This window comes from Cervus canadensis, chromosome 8 (assembly GCF_019320065.1).
Source record: "Cervus canadensis isolate Bull #8, Minnesota chromosome 8, ASM1932006v1, whole genome shotgun sequence".
Taxonomy (NCBI): domain Eukaryota; kingdom Metazoa; phylum Chordata; class Mammalia; order Artiodactyla; family Cervidae; genus Cervus; species Cervus canadensis.
Genome location: NC_057393.1, coordinates 87004230 through 87028554, shown reverse-complemented (window position 1 = coordinate 87028554; position 24325 = coordinate 87004230). Strand labels below are relative to the sequence as shown.

Sequence of the window (24325 nt, the reverse complement as noted above, 5' to 3'; positions counted from 1 at the left end):
TATACTCTATTAACTCTGAAATTTGGGTTACTGTTTGATTGGATTCACTGTGTTGCTCACTTTTTTTTCAGTACTAATTATCTTCTGATCGTGAAGACCTATCTCTTGCGATTTTTGTGAGGATTAAATGAAATAACGCCTGTAAAGTACAGGGAATATAGTGAATATTGACAGTTACCAATGACTCTTATGGACTGGTTATTATTTCTGTTAGATGGGAACTGGCCTGGGCAAAGGATAAACATGAGAATGGGCATGTTTTGTTCATTTCACCTGTAAACACCATGCACCTGTGCTGAATCAGACACCACAGAGTGGTTCCATGCGGGTGAGCACGAATGTACACGTTTCTTACCGTCTTTCTGCTCTCCTGCCATGCCCACCACACACACTCTCTCCCTCACTCACACACTCACTGTGTCACACTTACTGTCTCAGCGCTCACAGTAGTGGAGGCATCAAGTAAGTGCAAACACAGCGGTACGTGGCGCCTCGCAGAGCTGTCACCAAAACACAGAGGTCACGTGAGTGTGGAGGACGTGATGCTTCCTGACTTGGGGTATCTGGAAGATGTCACTGAGCAGATACTGCTTGGGCTGGAGGAGCAGCCAGCCTGGCTGGAGCAGAGGAAGCTTATCCGTAGAGGAACCGGGCATGGTTTGAATGTAGCTTGCTCTGTGAATCTAGGGGCTGTGATTGCCCAGGTTTCAGAGTGTGGACATTATCCCTGAGTTATGGGGACTCATGGAATGTTTTAAAATGCAGGTTATTGGGATATAATTTACATAGAGTAAAACTCACCCTCTGAGGGTTCACTTTGATGAGTTTTGACAGATACATATAATCCTGTGACCACCACCACCAAGAGAGAGAATTTGCACACCTTGGAAAAACTCTCCCATGAAGTGCTGCCCTCAGACCTTTCCCTTCAGCCTCAGAGCTGCTGGTCTGATTTCTGTCCCGCTTCCAGGATGTCATACAAGATCATTGTATGAAACCTTTCATGTGGGGCTTCCTTCTGTTAGTGTGGTGGTTTTGAGAGTCGTCCCAGTTGTGACATGTATCGGTAGTTTATTCATGAGAGGCTTAAAAAGATAAAAAAGAGAAGGACTGTAATTTGGTGTGAGATGGTGGCAGGGTAGTGGGGGAGTGGCATCTTCAGGGCATTCAGTTCAGTTCAGTTGCTCAGTTGTGTCTGACTCTTTGCGACCCCATAGACTGCAGCACGCCAGGCCTCCCTGTCCATCCCAAACTCCCAAGATTTACTTAAACTCATGTCCATTGAGTCGGTGATGCCATCCAGCCATCTCATCCTCTGTCGTCCCCTTCTCCTCCTGCCTTCAATCTTTCCCAGCATCAGGGTCTTTACCAATGAGTCTGTTCTTTGCATCAGGTTGCCAAAGATTGGAGTTTCTGCTTCAGCCTCAGTCCTTTCAATGAATATTCAGGACTGATTTCCTTTAGGATGGACTGATTGAATCTCCTTGCAGTTCAAGGGACTCTCAAGAGTCTTCTCCAACACCACAGATCAAAAGCATCAATTCTTCAGTGCTTAGCTTTCTTTATAGTCCAACTCTCACATCTATACATGACCACTGGAAAAACCATAACCTTGACTAGATGGACCTTTGTTGGCAAAGTAATGTCTCTGTTTTTTAATACGCTGTCTCGGTTGGTCGGAGCTTTTCTTCCAAGGAGCAAGCGTCTTTTTTAATTTCATGTCTGTGGGGCATTAGGTTGAGCTGGAATAACTGAGCTGCAGGCTAGAAGGAGGGTTTTAAGGAAGGAGCAAGGGGATAAGTTAGAAAACACAGTAGGTTTAAACCATCCCTTTTGTAGCAAATGGGAAGGAGTCGCGTGGATATGCAGCTACATCAGATCCTCATGGAAAATAGTGGGGCATTTCTGCTTGGTTATAGGCAGAGAAATCAGGGGAGAGAGGAACCCAAGGCTCTGGGAAGGGCGGGGCTGGGGGTGCAGCTGGGCAGTGATGGGAAGCAGGGTTGTTTTAGCTTCTGCTACCTGAGTGTGGCAGACGGACACGACTGAAAAGACTTAGCACACACGCACACACGTGAGAGCTCAGGGCAGCCCTGACCTCAGCTCAGCTCCTGGAAGCTGCTCTTGTAACTCTGCGTTTTGTCAGGGGGCTGGGGAGCCAGCATCTGGATAATGTTTCTTAGAAAGTTTTACTTTTTGCTGTATTCTGATCTCTGGGTAAAGCAATCCGATCTCATAAAATAACTTAATGGGTGAGCATGTCTATTCACATTTGGCAAACTTAAGATAATCTTTGATAATAATGATTTATGGTAATATGCTGTCTACTTGCAATACTCTGATACATTCAGTAGAAAAGACTACATTTTTAGATCAGGACCTAAGTTCTTGGAAGAAAACCATGTATTATTTTCCTGTCACATAAACTTTCACAGACTTCTGATTCTCCCTGTGATATCTCAGTTAAATGTTTCCAGCCCCTAGAAATCATTTACTTTCTCATAAAGATGTTAAGCTGTGTTGTGTCTGGATTTTTTTAAACTTGTAACTTCAGGCACAAATGACCCACTAAAGGCTATGAAAAGCATGATGTATTAATAAGATAAAATGGTAAAATGCAGGTTTGTTCTCTTCACTGCTAACTGCAGTGAAGACTGTATTTTAAAAGCCACTGAAAAATTATAAAAATAAGCGAACACTCTCCCTTTGTTTTTCCCTTAGTTTTGCTCCTCGAGAAGATAGAGTATGATGACATCTGCAACAAGACACTGAAGATCACAGACTTTGGCTTGGCGAGAGAATGGCACAGGACCACCAGGATGAGCGCAGCGGGCACCTATGCCTGGATGGCCCCAGAAGTCATCAAGTCTTCCTTGTTTTCCAAGGGAAGCGACATCTGGAGGTGAGTAAGCATCATGCATTTTGCTCTTGCAGATGTTAGCGGAAACTGGTTGCTGCACTTCCATTAAATGAGTCCCAGGTGTTAGTTGCTCAGTCGTGTCCAACTTTTTGTGACCCCGTGGACTGTAGCCCGCCAGGCTCCTCTGTCCATGGGATTCTCCAGACAAGAATACTGTAGTGGGTTGCCATTTCCTTCTCCAGGGGATCTTCCCGACCCAGAGAGCGAACCTGGGTCTTCTGCATTACAGGCAAATTCTTTGCCATGTGAGTCCCAAAGTATTGAATCATTCTGAGCATAATGGATAGTAAAGATGGTCCCCAGTTTGTGGTCATTCCGTTTAACAACTTTTTTGACTTTACAATGGTGCAAAAGTGGTATGCACTCTCTAAAAACTGTACTTGGGATTTTTTTTTTATCTTTCCCAGGCTAGTGACACATGGGCCAGTCCTCTCTTGTGAGGCCAGGCAAAGGCAGTGAGCTACAGCTCCCAGTCAGCCCCACCATCAGCGGGGGAAACAACCAATAATACACTTACAACCATTCTGGACCCAGATAACCACCCTGCTTTTCAGTTTTGGTATCGGATGCAATCAACTACACGAGGTAGTCAACACAAGACCAGCTTTAGGCTTTGCGTTAGATGATTTTGCCCAACTCTAGGTTGATGTAAGTGTTCTGAGCACTTTTAGAAAGACTAGGCTAAGCTTGGTCTTCCCAGGTGGTGCCGGTGGTAAAGAACCCGCTTGCCAGTGCAGGAGACAGAAGAGATGTGGGTTTGATCCCCAGGTTAGGAAGATCTCCTGGAGGAGGAGGGCACGGCAACCCACTGCAGTGTTCTTGCCTGGAGAGTCCCATGGATAGAGGAGCCTGGTGGGTACAGTCCATGGGGTTGCAGAGGGTCGGACAGGACTGCAGTGAGAACGCAGCATGCACGGGCTAGCCTTCTGTGATGTTAGGTGTATTCAGTGTATTTTCAGCTTACTATGGAGTTATCCAGATGTGACCTCATTGGAAGTTGAGGAAGATCTGTTTGGGGCTTTTTGAAGGTTTTGTGGTTTTGATCACGTTAGTTATAATCATGCTGGAATGGGTAACTTGAGATTTTGATTGTTCTAGGACTTCCATTTGATAGGAGAATCTTATTAAATCTGAGGTTTGATTAAAACTGGTTATAGTTTGAGTCAACAGTAATGTCATTTTGTAAGACCTGTCGGTAAATAAACATAAATCTCACTTTAAGCAACATTTTGATTCCTCATGACTCACACACAGAATGTTAGCGTGGAAGGAGTTTGAAGAAAAAATTTAGATCAGCTCCTTCATTTTATAGATTGAATCATCTAAAGATTAAAGCTTCTGGTTTGGGAATGGAGAGCTGGACCAAAGTGGGATCCCAGGTTATCTGAATTTTCCATTCAACTGTCTCCTTAGGGAGTGAAGACACCATCCATGCCAGAACAACACAGAGAGCAACAGAACAACTCTGTTTATACTTAAAATGCACCAGGAGCTTACTGGTCTTCACTTAAGGCTCATAAAATGCTGTGTGACTAATATTAAAACTCCAGGGTTTTTTTTTAATTGTTGTTGTTTTAACAGCTTTATTGAGATATAATTCACACATCATACAAACTATTGAATTCGCCAGTTTAAACTGTGCAATTTCATGGCTTTTAGCATATTAATAGAGTTGTGCACCTTCATCACCACAATTTAGAACATTTTCATAATCCATTAAAGAAATCCTATTAAAGGTAGCCATCTCCCTCAAAACCTCATCCCTCCCAGCCCAAGGCAATCATGAATCTATGTTTTGTATCTTTAGATTTGCTTATTCTGGACATTTTGTATAAATGGAATTATGTAATATGCGGTCCTCTGAGTGGCTTTTCAGTTGGCGTATTTTCAAGGTTCATGTCATAGAATGTGTCAGAACTTCATTCTTATCTATTGTTGAATAATATTCCATTGGACGGATAATACCACATTTTCTTGTCCATTTACCAGTTGATGGCATTGGGGCTGTTTCAACTTATTGACGAAATCTGAATAATGCTGCTATGGGCATCTGTGAAAAAGTTCTTGTGAAGACATGAGTTTTCCTTCTCTTGGATAGGAGTGAAATTGCTGGGTCACAGGGTAATTTTATAGTTAATCATTTGAGGAACTGCCAGACTGTTTTCCACCAATCCTCATTCCTACCAGCAGTGTATAAATAAGGCCTTCTAACTTAATTGTTATACTTACGACTTTTAAGAAATTTATCGCCTGTGCCAGGGGTTCTATAGCGTCTTTGGGCCGTTCTGAGAAATACAAAAGCTTGGGCCTCACCCCTTACTTAATGAGTTATACTGTGGTGATAGAGCCTGAGCACATGTGTCTTTATAAAATATTAGATGTGTTGTTCTTGACTTAATCACAGTAATTTTCTGAACATATAATGCCAAAATACTTAAGTGAAGTAGGTGATTGTTTTAAGAAATTATACTTCAAGACTCTGAAAACTCATAAAATGTACCATAAATCAATTTTACATTCTGAATAATTACTTAACACTATAACCATTTTACTCATTGTGTGCCTTTTAAAATAAACTATGTAATTATAAGTTATACAAATGCTGTGCAATCTACATAAATGCTTTATAGCAACCTCACTGACTATAAACATAGAATCAAGAAGTAAGAAAAAAAGAATTTCTAAAATCAGTCACAGTCTGGGTCTTAAAGTCCAGACACTCGTGGAGAGGAATTCCCTCAAAATCTGTTCTTTTCTCAGTTGTATAATATAAGCTTGGTTGTCTGATTTTCAGTAGAAGCATCTAATCAGAAGAGGGGAGAAGGATGCTAAGCTGGTAAAAAAGAAAAAAGAACAAAAACAGCAGTTGAGAACAGAGTAGGTGACAGGAGCGAAAGAGCATGAAATGTATGAAAAAGACCAGAGCCTACTGACCTCTGTAGCCACCTGGTGTGGAGCCAGACGTCCGCACGCATCTCCAGAACGCACCGATGTGTTAAAGCAGAGTCCTAGGTGTCAGGATGTGGAAGGCAGGGCAGGCTGTCCCTCTGAACTACACAGACCTTTGCTTTAGAACCTCCTTTGTAATATTCCCATAAAAATAATTGCATTCAAGAAGCATCGCCCTGGTCTGTGGGGCTGGTATTATATATGTACACCAGTGTATTTAGTGATCGTCCTCTCTGCCTCTGCCCTCCTTACCAGTTACTACTCTACGAGATAACTTTGACAGATATTATCACTGAACTTTTACTGTGACTCCTGTGATTACCCCAGTTTCACACTGACAGGTTTAGACATTTCCCCAGAATTGTAAAACTAATGAATAGCACACTCTGATCCATGGCTTAAGAGCCACGTTTCTGCCACCGCAGCCCTTAATCATTAGACCACTGTGTTCTCAGCAGAGGGCTTTTTATGCTATATCCCACTGAGTTTCAGAGAGCAGAAAAATATGCATTATGCTTTAGAAATTGTCCCATAGAAATAGTACCCCCCCCTTTTTTTTTTCCAGATTGGTTCTTACCAGATTACTTTGCTCTGGAAAAATGACCTATCCTAAATTATTCATTCTCTGAAACTTCCAAGAGGCAAAGTTGTGCTGTTATTGTTTTAATTGTTATTTTCTATTGAGAATAGCAAGGAAGCTTCTTTGAATTTAGGCAGTTTTCGGTTATTCTAAGAATTTTTTGGTCTTATGCTCTGAAATGATTTTTGTTGATTGAACTGTAAATTAAGTTTACTTACTCTTGAAATTAAGTGTGTGTCTCTGCTAATGCATCATAATACAGATAATTTTTAAGAAACTAAGCAGATAGCCTTTGAAAAATCCTGTTTACAACTTAATTACTAATACTTATAACATTATATAACCTAGAAGTACTGCACTGTATATTCCTTTTATTAAAAAATGTAAAGCAGTGCTTTGAGAGGGTAGGGCAGATATCCCTAATACTTCATCAGTGATTCAAGGTCAGCTCAAGGCCGTGTGAGTGGAGACACAGTCAGCAGAGAGTCAGCCCCGCAGCTCAGCCCCAGGCGTGCTGCCTCCAGGTCCAGGAGCCTTTCGGTGCTGCCCTCTTACCCCTCCTGGTGGAGAAGGGGCCCTGGACTCAGGCCCTCCAGACGGAAGCACCTCTGCTCCTGGGCCAGCAGCACATCAGCTGGAGGACCTGTGAGCCCCACTTGAGTAGGCACATTCTGTTGTTTCTATGTCCCTTTCTGAATGTTTCCAGTGTAGTCTGGAGTCCAGTGGGCACTAGTGGAGAGACCTATAAAGGCAGTGGTCATGGCCAGGATGACCTGCACCAGGGCTCCAGAGTCTCTCTGCAGACCAGCTCTTCTTCACAGAGGGCTTTTTGTATTTGTGATGCTGTGAATCACTGTATCTCTTAAGATCAGGAGATAATCAAATGAGACTCAGAAATCAGTTCCAACACACAGTTAAATGGCTTTTATTGCTTCTGAGCTGTTTTGCCTTTGCTTAGGCATATTTTACTGCCTTCTGTCTGCTGTCTTTAAAACTATGCTCAAATATCATATATAAGCAGCAAACAGAAGAAATGAGAAGTTACTTCTTTAAATTTCAAACTTTTATCTGTTCCTGGTAACTGGCAAGCCTCTGCCAAAATGTTATGCTTGCCTGCAAGTATCCCACTTCACTAGAGTCATATTGAACACTGGCCTTCCCCCTATCTCTTTGGAGCAGTTTTTCAGAGCTATCTGAAATGCAGTCTCCTGGGCTATAGTCCTCATTATGCCCCAAAATAAAACTTAACTCACACAAACACAAAAAAATTCAAACTTTTTTTAACTTAAAGTTAATGAAGTTTGAAAAGATTAGAAAAGTGAATAGCACTGTACTTCTTATGTTAATAGTGGTGGTTTAGTCGTTAAGTCATGTCCAACTCTGACAACCCCATGGACCGTAGCCTGCCAGTTTCCTCTGTCCATGGGATTCTCCAGGCAAGGATACTGGAGTGGGTTGCCATTTCCTTCTCCAGGGGATCTTTCTAACCCAGGAATCGAACCCTGATCTGCACTGCAGGCAGATTCCTTACGGACTGAGCTACAAGGGAAGCCCCTTATGTTAGTAGAGCTTAAAGCAAATATGCTCCTTCCTTATAGGCTAATTTCTTTTGCATTTCAACATTTTTTTGAATTTTTTAATTGAAGGATAATTGCTGTACTCAATTTTGTGGTTTTCTGTCATACATCAACAAGAATTATCCATAGGTACAAAGCTGTGTCCTCTCCCCATGCTTATGTGTTTTAAAGTCAGGTGAGTGTCAAGAGTGACTGATGTTCTATGTAATGAAACAAAAGATAATCTGAATGCACTTTATATTCTGAAAAAGATGACTTTCCTGGTGGCTCAGTGGTAAAGAATCTGCCTGCCAATGCAAGAAATGCAGGTTTGAGCCCTGGGACAGGAAGATCCCCTGGAGAGGGAAATGGCAACCCACTCCAGTATTCTTGCCTGGGAAATCCCATGGACAGAGGAACCTGATGGGCTACAGTCCATGAGGTCACAAAAAGTCCGACATGACTTAGCAACTAAGCAACAACAACAAAGAGAAACTGAGGTTCTGATTGGTTTTGTAGAAGAGAATAAATATGTATAATGTTCAAGGCTTATTTCTATGCTGCCCTGTACTGCCTTGAACTGGGCCAACTTACAGTCTCTACTATGGATGTGAACTGAAACTTGGTCCTTCAGCTTCATTTAAAAATTCATTTCGATATCCTTCTACTGTGTGTTTGCTGGTTCTTGTATGTAATTTCATTTGCCCTTGAACTGAAGCAGCAGTGACTCAGCTGGTAAAGAATCCACCTGCAATGCAAGAGACGATCCCTGGGTTGGGAAGATCCCCTGGAGGAGGGATATGCTACCCATCCCAGTACTCTTGCCTGGAGAATCCCCATGGACAGAGGAGCCTGGCGGGCCACAGTCCGTGGGGTCGCAGAGAGTAGACACGACCGAGTGACTCGGCACAGCACAGCACACGCCTGCATCGCATCTGCTGATGCTTTGAAGAGCTTGGCTGCTGCGGCTGTTCCTTGTTTTTTATTCTCCTTTCACTTTACCTTCCTCAGTTATAAAAAAGATGTGTCATGTCCTCCCAGCAGGCGCAGGGAGGCTCACAGGATTCCTTTGTCCGTCACTAGTAGGCATCACATCTCCTAAATATAAAGGGAGAGGCAGAGAGAAGCAATTTCAAAAACCTGCTTTAAAACAGCATGTTTGGACTTCAGTCCGTGCTGTATAGCATGAGATTCAGTAGGGCTGGAATCTTCAGTGTCCTGAAGATCCTCAGATGTGGAAAAAATGAGACAGAAGGACAAACATCAGAGCAACCACATTGCTCTTTATGTGTGGCCTGGTTCATGTTTTCCAGTCGCTCACTCGTGTCCGACTCTTTGCGATCCCACGAACTGCAACACACCAGGCCCTCCTGTCCTCACCATCTCCCAAAGTTCGCTCAAATCCATGTCCATTGAGTCGGTGATGCCATCCAACCATCTCATCCTCTGTCATCCCCGTCTCCTGCCCTGAATCTTTCCCAGCATCAGGGTCTTTTCCAATATGTCATCTCAACAGTATGAAAAGGCCTGGTTCTGGACACTGTTTAATTCAGTCATGTACTGCTTTTAAGCTTTCCTATCCACTAAGTAGTTTCAATTCCTCAGAAGAAGGCATAACGGATTTCTGGAAGGAGAGGAGTTGCATATGTTTGGAATGTTAAGTGGAAGAACCTACCTCTCACGTTGGGATAAGGGCCGCTGTGGGCTTTGCTGGAAGAGAAGATTATTAGGAGCTGGGTGAAGGCACTGATATGTTTCTCCCATTGACTGTGTCGTGAGGAAGAAAACCCCATCTAACTTTATGAAAACTCTCCCTCCCAGCTATGGAGTGGTGCTGTGGGAGCTGCTCACCGGAGAGGTGCCCTACCGTGGCATCGACGGCCTGGCTGTGGCCTACGGGGTGGCGGTCAACAAGCTCACCCTGCCCATCCCCTCCACCTGCCCCGAGCCGTTTGCCAGGCTCATGAAAGGTATTTGGGCGTCTCTGTCTCTGTGTGTCTGTGGGATCAAGGGAGTCACTCATTAGGACATCTGTACGTGAAACAGGTGACTGATGAGAACCTACTATACAGCACAGGTGCTCCTCTCGGGGCTCTGTGGCGACCTAACTGGGAAGGAAATCCAGAGATGAGGGGACGCGTGTGTCTGTGTAGCAGCCGAGCACACACGTAGCTGATTACTTTGCCACGTAGCAGAAGCTCACACACATTTGTGAAGCAGCTGCACTCCAACAAATATTCTAAAACAGAGAACATCTGCATATTTTTTTAACCGAAAGGGTACTTTCTGTAATTATAATTTTCAAACGATTTTAAATAATTATGCTGTTTTAAGAAAAACAAATCATGTCTTTGATCTCAGATGTCAGATTAAGTTTTGATGAACTAAGTAACTTAAAAACAATCCAGTTTAATAATAACTCATTTATACCAAAATTCAGTTGAATGGTAATAAATTTTTCATCAAATACACTAGTGGAGTTCAAAGGCAATATTGATTTGGCTTCATGTGTGCTATTTTTGATTCTTCCTAATGATCAATAATCCTTTACAGTCTCAGCTGACATGGTTTTGCCATGACCTTATCTATTTTGGTCTTATCTTTTTAAAAACTGTTAGGTAACTCTTTTTGTGGGCAGTAAGTTACCTTACTTGGAACCTCTCTTGTGACTATAACATTTCAGAGACCTAGGTTTTCTTGGATTGACTTTTAGAACTCTGAAACTGTCAGTCACGTGATGAGGGCAGCTTAGGCGAGATAGAGTTCTTGGTAAGGCAGAGGAAGCACACATCCGTATACTGATGTCAAGTCATGCAGACAACAAGAGCCTTATCTAATAGTAATTATCTCACAGGCTGCTGACACAGGCATGGTGTAAAATAAAATTTTCAAAATCATTATCAACTGATGTTTAAAATCTTGAACAGACCCTGTCAACACAGGCTGACAATCTGAACCATGTGGAGAAATGGACTTACCATGATTCTTATTTATTTTAGAATGCTGGCAACAAGACCCTCACATTCGACCATCTTTTGCCTTAATTCTTGAACAACTGACTGAAATTGAAAAGGCAGTTATGACTGAAATGCCTCAAGAGTCCTTTCATTCCATGCAAGATGACTGGAAACTGGAAATTCAACAAATGTTTGATGAGTTGAGAACAAAGGAAAAGGTCAGTGATAAATATTAACTGCATAACATGCTCACACTCATGAAGATTATGTAGAACATGAGGCAAGAACCACTAGACTAAACCACTAAACCATTATTTAAAAATATTTTCACACATCAATATTTGTTGATTCTTTCCTTCCAGTTAAAACAAAACAGAACTGTACTCTAAAGGTATAACTGGAAAAGAAATAACCTTTTACTAAAGGTTATTAAAGGAATTTTATTAAAGGAATTTTCAAATATTAAAAAAAACTTTAAAAAGGAGAAAGAATGACATACTAAACCCTTTGTGTGCATCAACCAGCTTCAATAATTGTCGAAAGATTGTCACTTTGTTAATTTCTTTTTCTATCATCATGTTTTTTTTAAACTGGAATATTTTAAAGTAAAACCTAGACTCTTGTCATTTTACCTTTAAATACTTCAGAATGCATCTCTGATGGGTAAGAATTTTAAAAACATTTTTCTTGCCATCATTATCTTTAAAAATAACAGTAGTTCCTTGATACCATGTAAGATTCCATATTCAGATGTCACAGTTTGTCTGAAAGATGTCTTCTTACAGTTGATTGGCGCAAATCAGAATTTAAACATGGGCTACATGTTTTCCATAAGGTCCTTCAAAACTTCTTTTATGCTAGTTCCCCCTTCTTCCCCCTCCTTTTGTCTTTAAAGCATTACTTTGTTGAAGAAAGTGGAAAATTGTATAAAAACTTTTGAACTTTTTAATATGATGAGTGAGGCTCTAGGTGTATGCATTTTAAGAGAAGGAAAATAATAAACTCGAGCGTTAACTAAGCTGAAGCTGTGTGTATGCTAACTACATACACAGTGTAAAGCAGGCGAGCAGAAACACACCTAATAGGAAGGCAGACGAGTGGGGAAGTGACTTCCCGACTGTCAGCAGCCCCCAGAAGCCTGCAGGTTTGGGGGGTGTTGTGTTTCAGTGGCAGTACTTACTCTTTAAAAGCTATTTTTCTAATACTTTAGCATTTGGATGACTCAGAGTTTCTCTTGGTTGTCTGAGGTGTATAATTGTTCAACAGATTAAATTCTTCTCTTGTGCATAGAAACCTGGAATATTAAGCCCATGAATCAAGGGAATTTGGACGTGGTCAAGCAGGAGATGGCAAGAGTGGACATCGACATCTTAGGAATCAATGAACTAAAATGGACAGGAAAGGGTGAATTTGATTCACATAACCATTATCTCTACTACTGTAGGCATATATATATATATGTATGTTAGTCACTCAGTCATGTCTGACTCTTTGCAACCCCATGGACTGTAGCCCACCAGGCCCCTCTGCCCATGGAATTCTCCAGGCAAGAATACTGGAGTGGGGTTGCCATTTCCTTCTCCAGGGGATCTTCACAACCCAGGGATCAAACCCACGTCTCCCGCATTGCAGGCAGATTCTCTACCAGCTGAGCCACCAGGGGGCCACCCTTAAAAGAAATGGAGCAGCCCTTGTAGTCAACAGGAGAGTCCAAAATGCAGCACTTGGTTGCAGTCTCAAAAATGACAGAATGATATCGGTTCGTTTCCAAGGCAAACCATTCAATATCACAGTAATCCAAGTCTATGCCCTGATCTCTAATGCTGAAGAAGCTGAAGTTGAACAGTTCTATGAAGACCTACAAGAGCTTTTAGAGCTAACATAAAAAAAGATGTCCTTTTCATTACAGGGGGCTGGGATGCAAAAGTAGGAAAGAGATACCTGGAGTAACAGGCAAGTCTGGCCTTGGAGTGTAGAATGAAGTAGGGCAAAGGCTAACAGTTTTGCCAAGAGAACACACTGGTCATAGTAAAAACCTGCTTCCAACAATACAAGAGATGATTCTACACATGGACATCACCAGATGGTCAATTCCAAAATCAAACTGATTATATTCTTTGCAGTCAGAAATGGAGAAGCTCTATACAGTCAGCAAAAACAAGACATGGAGCTGACTATGGCTCAGATCATGAGTTCCTTATTGCCAAATTCAGACTTAAATTGAAAAAAGTAGGGAAAAACCTCTAGACCATTCAGATATGACCTAAATCAAAACCCTTATGATTATACAGTGGAGGTGATGAATAGATTCAAGGGAATAGATTTGGTAAACAGAGGGCCTGAAGAACTATAGACGGAGGTTCATAACATTATACAGTGACCAAAACCATCCCCAAGAAAAAGAAATCCAAGAAGACAATAGTCGTTGTCTGAGGAGGCCTTACAAATAGCTGAGAGAAAAAGAGAAGTGAAAGCAAAGGAGAAGCAGAAAGATATACCCAGCTGAAGGCAGAGTTCCAGAGAATAGCAAGGAGAGATAAGAAAGGCTTCTTAAGTGAACAATGCAAAGAAATAGAGGAAAACAGTAGAATGGGAAAGACTAGAGATCTCTTCAAGAAAATTGGAGATAGCAAGGGAACATTTCATGCAAAGATGGGCACAGTAAAGGACAGAGATGGTATGGACCTAACAGAAGCAAAAGGTATTAAGAAGAGGTGGCAAGAAACACAGAAGAGCTCTGCAAAAAAGGCCTCAGGCAGTGACTGCAGGCATGAAATTAAAAGTTGCTTGCTCCCTGGAAGAAAAACTATGACAAACCTAGACAGCGTATTAAAAAGCAGAGACATCACTTTGCCGACAAAGGTCCATATAATCAAAGCTGTGGTTTTTCTAGTAGTTATGTACGAATGTGAGAATTGGACCACAAAGAAGGCTGAGTGCTGAGGAACTGATGCTTTCAAATTGTGGTGCTGGAGAAGACTCTTCAGAGTCCCTTGGACAGCAAGGAGATTAAACCAGTCAATCCTAAAGGAAACCAATCCTGAGTATTCACTGGAAGGACTAATGCTGAAGCTGAAGCTCCAATGCTTTAGCCACCTGATGTGAAGAGCCACCTGATGTGAAGAATGACCCAGTTATTCTTTTCCAAGACCCTGAAGCGAGGAAGGATTAAGGGCAGGAGGAGAAGAGGGTAACAAGATGAGATGGTTGGATGGCATTATTGACTCAATGGATATGAGTTTAAGCAAACTCCAGGAGATAATGAAGGACGGGGAAGCCTGGCATGCTGCAGTCCATGGGGTCACCAAGAGTGGGACACGACTTAGCAACTGAACAACAATGTACAATAAATGTCTGGGCAACACCACATTGCAAGTTATTGATAGACTTCATAAAGCTATGTAATTGTCCAGGAAGGCATTTTTATATGCCGTATATTTGTGATTCTAAAATTATAGAATTCTTCTCCTTTTTTCTTTATTTATTTTGAATTGGAGGATAATTGCTGTCCAAAGCTGTGTTGGTTTCTGCCATACATCGGCAAGAATCAGCCGTAGGCATTCACATATCCCCTCTCTCCTGAACCTCCCTGCCACCGCCCACGCCATCCCACCCTCTAGGTTGTCCCAGAGCACCAGGCTGAGCTCCCCGCACTACCTCAGCTTCCCATTAGCTATCTAAAGCAGTAGGGTTCTTTTTAAATAGACCATAGTGGTCTGCTAAATAAAGAGTCCATTTGCATGTTCCAGTGCTTGACATAAAAATATGGGATTAGAGTGTAACTGGGTCATTCTCCCATGTTAAATTACCTTGACTTATGTAGTATGACTCAGCATTACATCACTAGACTTTCACATTGACCATAATACTGAAGGCACATAGCCAACCTAAGTGCAGAGGAAAGAGCAAAAAAGTTGTGGTTTGAATATATGTGTGTATATATATACACACACATATATATGCATAACAGTTCTTGAGCTAGTGTACAATAATACTGTGCATGGGGCCAAGACACTAAATTCAGTCTGTGAGTAGCTTACTTCTGCTATTACCAGGCTGAATTGGGAATTCATACAAGATATGTCATGGGTATTCCCCCAACAGTAAATTTTTCTCTTAAAAAAAATACAACTTAAAAGCATGTCTTTGGGGAAATTGTTCTCAGTTTCCATGTTACAATTTCCTCCCAGCAAATGTGTTGAATGTCTGCTCTGTGCTGGGACAAGTGTGAGAGCCCTGCGATGTAGCATCCCATATCCGTGAGCAGTGCTGGACCACCAGGCTAAGGGTTTGGATCCCGCTGACAAGTTTTCAAAAGGGGCTTGATGTGCTACCCCGTAACCCTTGCCAGTCAACCACTGAAGTCAGAACCTCCTTTTCACTCCCCATCTGCCTTCCCTCCTCCTGCTTCCTTTGTGTGGTAATGAGATATTATTCCCGTAGGTACCCAGTCTCAAAGGTCTTGAAGATGTGGCCTCCCCTGTGACAAAGACCATCAGTGGTAATTCACTCCCCTGACCCCTGTGGTCCTCACTCATCACCTGCCTCCCTGCAGCAGCATCCTACCTGGGTGCCCTGCATCCAGCCTTGCTCCCCTAACTGAGCCCTTCAGCACACCAGTGACACTTCTAAAACGCAACTCAGAACCACCTCGCCTCAGTGGCCGACTCCTTTTCCTTATAACGTCCTGTGTTCTCCCACATTTAGCCTCCCTTTGTCCCCAGCCAGACTGAACTCTTCCATTTCCTCTGGTGCCGCTCTCCTGCCTTTTGGCCTTTGTGTATATTCTTTGTCTGTCCCTGGCCTGGCTTACCCTCTCCTCACAGTTGCTGCTGCTTCCTCCTCAGGCCCCCAGAGCCCCCTGCCCTTCATCTTTTGCACCACGTAGAGCGGCACAGCGTCCGACACTTTCTTTATCACAGCCGCACTGGGTCATACTTTATTATTATCTGCTTCTTCGTGTGTCCTTGGTCTGCCTTTCCTACTCGTTAAGTTCATGAGCTGTCTGTTTTATCCTTGGTCACACTCATCTGTAACACTGAGCAAAGAACTTGGCACGTGGTAGACGTTCAATAGATATGTTAAATACCTAAGTAAAATTTCCTTACAGGTTCCTAATATATATCTTAATAGCTGAGAGATATTAGTACTTACTATTATTGTCATTGTAGAAAATATTTGGCCGCGCTGAGTCTCCATCGCTGTGTGCGGGCTCTTCTCTGGTTGCGGCGAACAGGGCCCGCTCTCCGGTTGCAGCGTGGGCTCCTTGTTGTGGTGGCTTCTCCTGACGTGGGGCGCGGGCTCTGGGACGGACAGCCTTAGTAGTTGCAGTGCGTGGGGCTTCGTTGACCTGAGGCATGTGGCATCTTCCTGCACCACGGATCCACCCTGTGTCCCCTGCATTGACAGGCAAATTCTTAACCACTGGACCACCAGGGAAGTTCCAACTGTCATATTTTCTCAGTGAAAAGAGAATTTAAAAGTGTGTAAATGCCATGAATCCTATTTTGAATCTTACGTGGAGGACACCTCAGCTGTTTAACTTCTGGTTATATATAAGAAACTCACATGTATGCTCAAGGAAATTAAGGTTATTCACTTTTAAGTATTGTTTGTAATAATGAAAAACTGGAAACAACCCCAATATCCATTAATAGGGAAATAAGTGCCTAAACCATTGTATATTCTTACAGTAGAAATCTGTACAGTACTTAGATGAATGAACTCCAGCTGTATGTTTCAACATGGACAGTAGTGAGTGAGTGCTCAGTCATGTCCAGCTCTTTGTGATTTCATGGACTGTAGCCCACCAGGCTCCTCTATCCATGGGTTTTCCAGGCAAAAATACTGGAGTGGGTTGCCATTCTCTTCTCCAGGGGATCTTTCTGACCCAGGGATTGGACTCGTGTCTCTTGCATCTACTTTGGCAAGCGGAATCTTTACCACTAGTGCCTTCTAAATCTCAGACAATATAATGTTGGGCAGAGAAAGCAGTTGCAGAAGGATAATCACATTGTATAAATTTATAAGACCACATAAAACAGTATTATTCAAATGTACAGAAAGGCAAAGTATAGACAGAGGAAGGATATAAAGGATACAGCATAAGTACAGCAGGTCTGAAGGTGGGGGATAGGATTCACTGTGACGCACAGAGGACTTTAACAGGTCTGAAACAGATATGGTAAAAATTTAGCATCTGTTAAATATTGATAGTAAGTGCATGAGTATTTGCTGTTCTCTCTAGTTGTAGTATATATAAAATATTTCATAATTTTAACTAATTAAAAATAAAGGTTAGAGGGAAATCTGTGAGCTGCTAAAATCCTTTTTTTTTCTTTTGTGTAAGCCATTTTTTCAAATAGTAGACTTCTAGGTAATTTACTGACTTCCTTAGATTTTTCAGTGTTTTGTGAGTTTAAAAATTCAAAACTGATAAATGCAAACTTAGACCCTGATCCCCTTAATAAGTACCTAGAGCTCACTTAATAAGAAACAGTCATCCTGTTTGAGTCTGTTCAGATCATATCGTCAGCGTCACGTTCAACCGAGGGCACCATGTCTGGAAGGGACTTTCCCAAAAGCTCAGCAGTGAAGAATCTGTCTGCAGTGCGGGAGACACGGGAGATGTGGGTTCGATCCCTGGGTCGGGACGATCCCCTGGAGGAGGGCATGGCAACCCACTTTAGTATTTTTGGCTGGAGAATCCCATGGGCAGAGGAGCCTGGCAGACAATAGTCCTTGGGGTCACAAAGAGTCGGACACGACTGAAGCGACCGAGCACCACCACGTCTTAAAGAGCTCCCCCTGGTGGACGGCCAGGGACCCAGGCGAGGGGCCTGCAAGCCCGGAGCCGCGGAGAGGAGAAACGGGTGCAGAATGGGGGCGTAAAGAGAGATATTCCGGTTGTTCAGGGGTCAGAAGCAGGAGGACTCTCAGGTGAGTGCTCCAGGCATGAAGATCGGGTCTCAACAACTCCCCAGCTCTCGGAGCTGAGCAGGAGTGCGGTTGAGCCCGCTCCAGCTGTTCTGCCCCTGCCCCCGAGGAATTCAGGCGGACTGCAGGGGTGTGCACACGGGAGTCTGCCAAACCGTGACCGGCCCTGCCCGCGTGTTATGTTAAGTCTTTAGCAGAATGCCAGCTTCTCGAGCAGTCGAGCAAGGTGGTGCAGACCGAGGACTTGGGCCAGGCTGTCTGGTGGGGTCGGGGCGCTGCCACTGGCTGACGGAGACTGTCCTGCCGTCCTCCCACACCCCCACAAAGTGTCACCGCCATGCCGTCCCCCTCCTCGGGGTGCTGTGGGCTTCCGCGAGCGAGGTGTCCAGAGGGCTCAGGCCTGCGTGCTGCTTCCTAAGTGCTGACCTGTGTGCGTGTTCACCTGGCAACAAAGAAAGCGTGGCTTTGACTGAAGCCGGGGCGGGTCCCTGCCCGCACCCCTACCCCTGTCCCCAGCCCAGGTGTTTGGGAAACGGGGCTCTGAGCTGGAACATGACTGAGTGCATTACTTTTGCACCCTTGCAGTTCTTTGAAGGATTACTATCAGTGATATTATTAATATGTTCTTAAGATTTTTTTTGACCCCTCTCCAAATGGTTTTCAGGAATTCTAAAATGAGATGCTTAATAGCAAAAGTAAAAAACATTTGGGGAATGGAAAAAGACTTGGAGGAAAAATAAAACTTGGCATCACAGAATTTAAAATTTGGAAGCAATGTCATTAATAACTGACTCTTATTACTTTAAACTTAGTAATTATATATGAAATTGTAGGAGAGAGGCATAACCAGTGAGTTAATTCTTACCGTAAGTTAAAGTCACTCAGTCGTGTCTGACTCTTTGTGACCCCATGGACTATACAGTCCATGGAATTCTCCTGGCCAGAATACTGGAGTGGGTAGCCTTTGCCTTCTCCAGGGGATCTTCCCAACCCAGGCATTGAACCCAGGTCTCACAGGCGGATTCTTTACCAGCTGAACCACAAGGGAAGCTCAATTCTTATCATATGTGGTGAGAAAATTAAAAAAGCATGCTTTAAGACTGGATGTCTGCTCTTTCTCCATGTTGAGGTCTTACAAGTAATTTCTTTGCTAGTCTTTGGGTTCATTTTTGCAATATCCTGCAGTGGTGTCTTTACATATATATATATATATGATTTCTGATATATTTATATGATTTCTGTGCAGTGCTTTTTGAAATACAGCATTTACAGTATGTTGTGGGTCTTGGATTTACAATGAAAGAATATATAGTCTTTTTTTTTTTGCTGGAAGGTTTCAAGTTGCATCTTTTTTGATAGAGTCAAAAGCACAGTAGATGTGCTCTATCTGCCTTTCTTGTTCACTGATTGCTTGAGGTAGGAGGCGTCGGACTTGGAATTAATGGTCAGTGACTTGGCCGTGCTCTGCGTTATTCGGTAAACCGTGGCCTCCATAGATACCGGCGCCTCCCCAAATTCCTGGCTCCTTATCTCTGCATGTCTGTCTCTGTGCGCTGGGTGTGTGCACCTGTCTTTGAACCACTATGGGAAGGCCTGTCGCTGTTAATGATTAACACCTCGTGCCAGGAATGTGGGTTTTCCATTACTAGAGTGGCCTGTGCCAAGCAATTAAACACATAGCACTGCCTAGTAATCTCAGCAGCCAGAAGAATGTTTTTGTGTGCTTCATAATTTCAAAGAATCCAAAGGGCTTCTGATACCCCAGACTATTTTTTTTTTTATACTTTTGAATGCTTTAAAACTCATTCAGAAGGAAGAGTACTTGGCTACTTTCTCTTTGATCTTATTTTTTTCTCTTATGAAGTCTTAAGCAAGTGATTTTTTTTTTTAATTTATAAAGTCACTGCACAGGGTTTTACATTTTAGTTTGAGACCTGGAATTAAAAATGGTTTCTTATTCAATTACTGTAGCAATAACACAAAAAGCCTAAGTGAATTTACAGCCTTTATCTCTTCCTTATGCCATTTCATTCTACAATGGCTAATTGGGTTGTTATCTACACTCCTGAAAAGTAATATCTTAACAGAAGGGCAGACAGTAATGAGTTAGAAGTTGACTGGAATGATCCTCTCCCCAAATACACTACAGTAAAACCTCCAGTTTGAACAAACTGTAAAGCCGCCAGTTAAATAATGGATTCCAGAATTGTTTTAAACAGCTAGTGTTTTCTTCTTTCTTTTTCCTTTTCAAGTAATAAATAGTTATTTATATTTGGCACAATATAATGAAGAAATACTGGTCTCTCCTTATAAATCAGCTGATACATATTAGCAGAACTGATTTGAATAGTGATTGGTCTTAAGGAAATCATTTCTCTCATCATTTTGTTTATGAAATTTGTTTAGAAAAAAACAAATTGAAGGAATGTTTCAAAGCTGAGTTTCAGTCTACTTTGGTAGACTTACAGTAGTAAGATCAGAATTGATCCACAAAAAGAACCTTTATTTTTATGACTCTCCTTTTTTTCTTGATATTACCTTATTTGTTTGTGGGAGGATGCTCCTCCATATTTATTTTCCCTTATGACTCCAGTCCCATGGATCAACTCTCCTCCTTTCCAAGAGCGTCTGTCTTGCAGTGATTCTTCACATCAGTACTTTTGAGGTGGCCTCTGGAAAGTATGGCCTCATATGAAGTGTGACATGTTCGCACCAAGCTTGTAGCTCTCTAAGTTCACAGCCCAAGGCTCTGCCTGAGAAGGTGGAGTTTCTCACAAAGTTTTTGGCATTAGGATCTGGGCTTCCCTGGTAGCTCAGATGGTAAAGAACCCATCTGCAATGCAGGAGACTCAGGTTCAATCCTTGGGTCAGGTAGATCCCCTGGAGAAGGGAATGGCTACCAACTCCAGTATCCTTGCCTGGAGGAGAATTCCATGGGCAGAGGAGCCTGGTGGACTACAGTCCATGGGATCTCAGAGAGTCAGACACAACAGAGAGACTAACACACATGTTCTAAGATTAAACTTGTCTGGTGCAGTGTAAACAAAAGTTTGCAAACGCCTGGCTTTCTTTGCGAGTGCTTGATTTATGGCAGAGTAGTCTACAAGAGAAAGCAGTTCAGCACCAAAGGAAGTATTTATGTCTCTGATAAAGAACGGAACAGGTTACAGAAATGGAATAAGAATGGGGATGTGGATTAAAAACTGTAGTGTTCTCCGTTTTACTAGTGAGTAATTTTTTTATAATAGGAATAAAAGTATTCTTCATAGATTTTCTATTTCTTACCAATTCAATGATTCTAAAACCAAAACTGAGAGGAAGTTACATTTTACTCAGTAAGTGTCATGACAGAGGGGCTTCTGTTAGCTGATTCATGACATCCGTGTTGTGAAACGACAGTTTTCATCCATCCACGGGAACCTAAATAATTCTCTGTGGACTGACTGTATTTTCCAGTGGCTTATCCTTTTAGAGCTGTTGCGTTTTCATTTCTGATGGGCCTTCACCTGACTCCTGCCACATTAGCTTTGCTTTTCCCCTTAGTCTTTCCACCACAGTGTGTTAATTCCCTAAGCAAATTCTTAAATGCCCTAAGGAAGTCCCTAAGGAAAGAAATCTGAACTGCTGCAGTCTTCGGTGACTAGAAGAATTTTCCTTTAATTAATCAAGCTTTCCCTTTGGCTTTAATGGGCCTTCTTTTTTTCTTTTTCCTAATTTTTGTTGAAGTAATGTTGTGTTAGTTTCTCCTGTAAAGTGATCAGCTCTACGTATATATCTTATATCCCCTCCTTTTTAGATTTCCTCCCCATTTCAGTCACTGATTAGAGTTCTGGGTCTTTTCCAATGGGTCCTTCACATCAGCAGTTGGTTACGGCGTGTTGATATACATTGTGCGTGCCAGGTGATTGTAAAGGCCAGAAACAAGAGAGAGGGTCTTTACACTTGGGTGTAAAGACATGTGATGCCTCTTCTTGGGTCTTAAAACTAGAAGGGCTATGGACAGATGGGATCGGCGGCCCACAGCTTGACACCCTTCACACTTGAGCTTGTGGCTGGGTGCCCTGCATGCATCCCGTGGACGGGCTGCAGCCTGCCTGTGGCAGGGGACCAGCCCGTAGTGCCTCAGCCCAGGGGGATGCTTCCCGGCCTTCTTCTGAGTTGGGCTTTGAAAAAGGTGGGTAAAACTTTCAGAAAGAACCATGCAGGAGGAAGGGCAAATCTGAGAAACCGCCTGGTGAGGCACAAAACTCGACACCTAATGATGCTGTGCTTCACTTCAGTCGTGTCCAACTTTTGCGACTTAGTGTAGCCCTCCAGGCTCCTCTGTCGGTGGGATTCTCCAGGCAAGAATCCTGGAGTGGGTTGCCATGCCCTCCTCCAGGGGATTTTCCCGACCCAGAGATTGAACCTGCATCTCTTACATCTCCTGCATTGGCAGTTGGGTCCTTTACCGTCTAGCGCGCCTGGTGAGACTCAGAACCCCATGCTTAATGATGCTAATGGCCCCTAATACAAATGAGCTGCTGCTGCTAAGTTGCTTCAGTCCTGTCTGACTCAGTGTGACCCCATGGACTGCAGCCTACCAGGCTTCTCCATCCATGGGATTTTCCAGGCAAGAGTACTGGAGTGGGGTGCCATTGCCTTCTCCATACAAATAAGAGCCATGGATTAAATAAGCCATCCTGCCCCCCCCCCCACCCCCACCCCCAAAACGAAGCAGAAACACCCCAGAATTGCCAGATGGAGCCTGTGTGAGCCCCTGGCGAGCTGGGGTCCAGCCTGGCCTGGCCTGGCTGCGGGGAGGCTCCGGGAGGCCTGCAGTGACCGTGGTCCTGTCCCCTGTCCCGGCGGCAGGAGCTGCGCTCCCGGGAGGAGGAGCTGACGCGGGCCGCCCTGCAGCAGAAGTCGCAGGAGGAGCTGCTCCGGCGGCGGGAGCAGCAGCTCGCCGCGCGGGAGATCGACGTGCTGGAGCGAGAGCTCAACATCCTCATCTTCCAGCTGAATCAGGAGAAGCCCAACGTCAAGAAGAGGAAGGGCAAGTTTAAGAGGAGCCGCCTGAAGCTCAGAGACGGCCACCGCATCAGTTTACCTTCAGGTACGGCCCGCCCCCACGTCCCCTCAGAATGATGTGCCCCTCCCTGCTGTCTGCTGTTTGTTGCATCTGAGCGGGGCTGAGATTTTATGGCTGAGCATCTTCACCTCTTGCTTCAGTTGTGGTCAGAACAGAACGACCTAGTGAGTTTTCACGTGTGAAACTGCCTGGGGAGGGAGCATATTGCCGGGGACCAGAAGCAGTGTATCTGACTGCGAGCATCCTCTCCTAACTAATGATGTTTATTGTTTACTCCTTTGGAAATCAAAGCAGAATTCCTCTTTAGCTGATTGCATTGAACCAGCACTACACAACATGGTGAAAATCCAGAACAAACACATCTTTCTCAAAATACTTAAACAATCAAGAAACATAAAAGCAATGAAATGATTTCTTTGACCTACAACAGTTTAGGGTTTTGGTCTTTTGGTGGGCGGGGGATAAGTCAAATGGAACATTTAACTTAAACTTCGTACTTAATTTTTTAACCAAATCAAAGTCTGAAACGAAGGAACGGAGGTATATTTTAACATCGTAATTTAAGCAAACTTTTCATTAGTCATCACAATTGTTAGGCTACAGTTACCTTTTAAAATCTGAACATCAATTTCTTGCTTCCACAAGGAGCTGGGCTGTTATCTGGGGCACTGAGGTTGCTGTTCGCACCCTTAGCAAGGTATATTCAGTGTCTCAGTGATTGCCCACCTTCATCTAAGGGTTCAAAATTGTTGAGGTAAAAAAGTGAAAGTCAAAGTTGGTCAGTCGTGTCCAATTCTTTGCGACCCCATGGACTGTAGGCCATGGAATTCTCCAGGCCAGAATACTGGAGTAGGTAGCCATTCCCTTCTCCAGAGGATCTTCCCAACTCAGGGATCGAACCCAGTTCTCCCACACTGTAGGCAGATTCTTTACCAGCTGAGCCATGAGGGAAGTAAACCAGTAATTCTAGGCAACCTTTTAAAAAATATTTTAAATCATTGTGATATAACATAAATGGATTATGAAGAACTGACGCATTGGAAAAGGCTTTGATGCTGGGAAAGATTGAAGGCAGGAGGAGAGGGGGACAACAGAGGATGAGATGGTTGGATGGCAGCCCTGACTCAATGGACGTGAGTGTGAGTAAGCTCCGGGAGTTGGTGATGGACAGGGGAGCCTGGCGTGCTGCGGTTCATGGGGTCGCAAAGAGTCGGACACGACTGAGCGACTGAACTGGAATGGATGACATGTTGGGAGAAACGGAGCAAAATACAAAACAGCAAACATATGTCAATCCATAAAGTTCTTCGATGTTCTGTGTTGCGCTTTGTTTAAGGTAACCTCAGACGCCCCTCT

General features: G+C 43.4%; 1 protein-coding gene across 1 annotated transcript in view; it reads left to right on the top strand.

The window, feature by feature from the left end:
- MAP3K21 (mitogen-activated protein kinase kinase kinase 21) overlaps positions 1 to 24325 on the top strand; it is a 56263-nt gene that overhangs the window by 13932 nt on the left and 18006 nt on the right. The window contains exons 2-5 of the mRNA XM_043477084.1: positions 2722 to 2902; positions 9827 to 9975; positions 11005 to 11180; positions 22753 to 22993. Coding sequence (XP_043333019.1) covers positions 2722 to 2902; positions 9827 to 9975; positions 11005 to 11180; positions 22753 to 22993 — 747 coding nt within the window. The remainder of the gene's footprint in view (positions 1 to 2721; positions 2903 to 9826; positions 9976 to 11004; positions 11181 to 22752; positions 22994 to 24325) is intronic.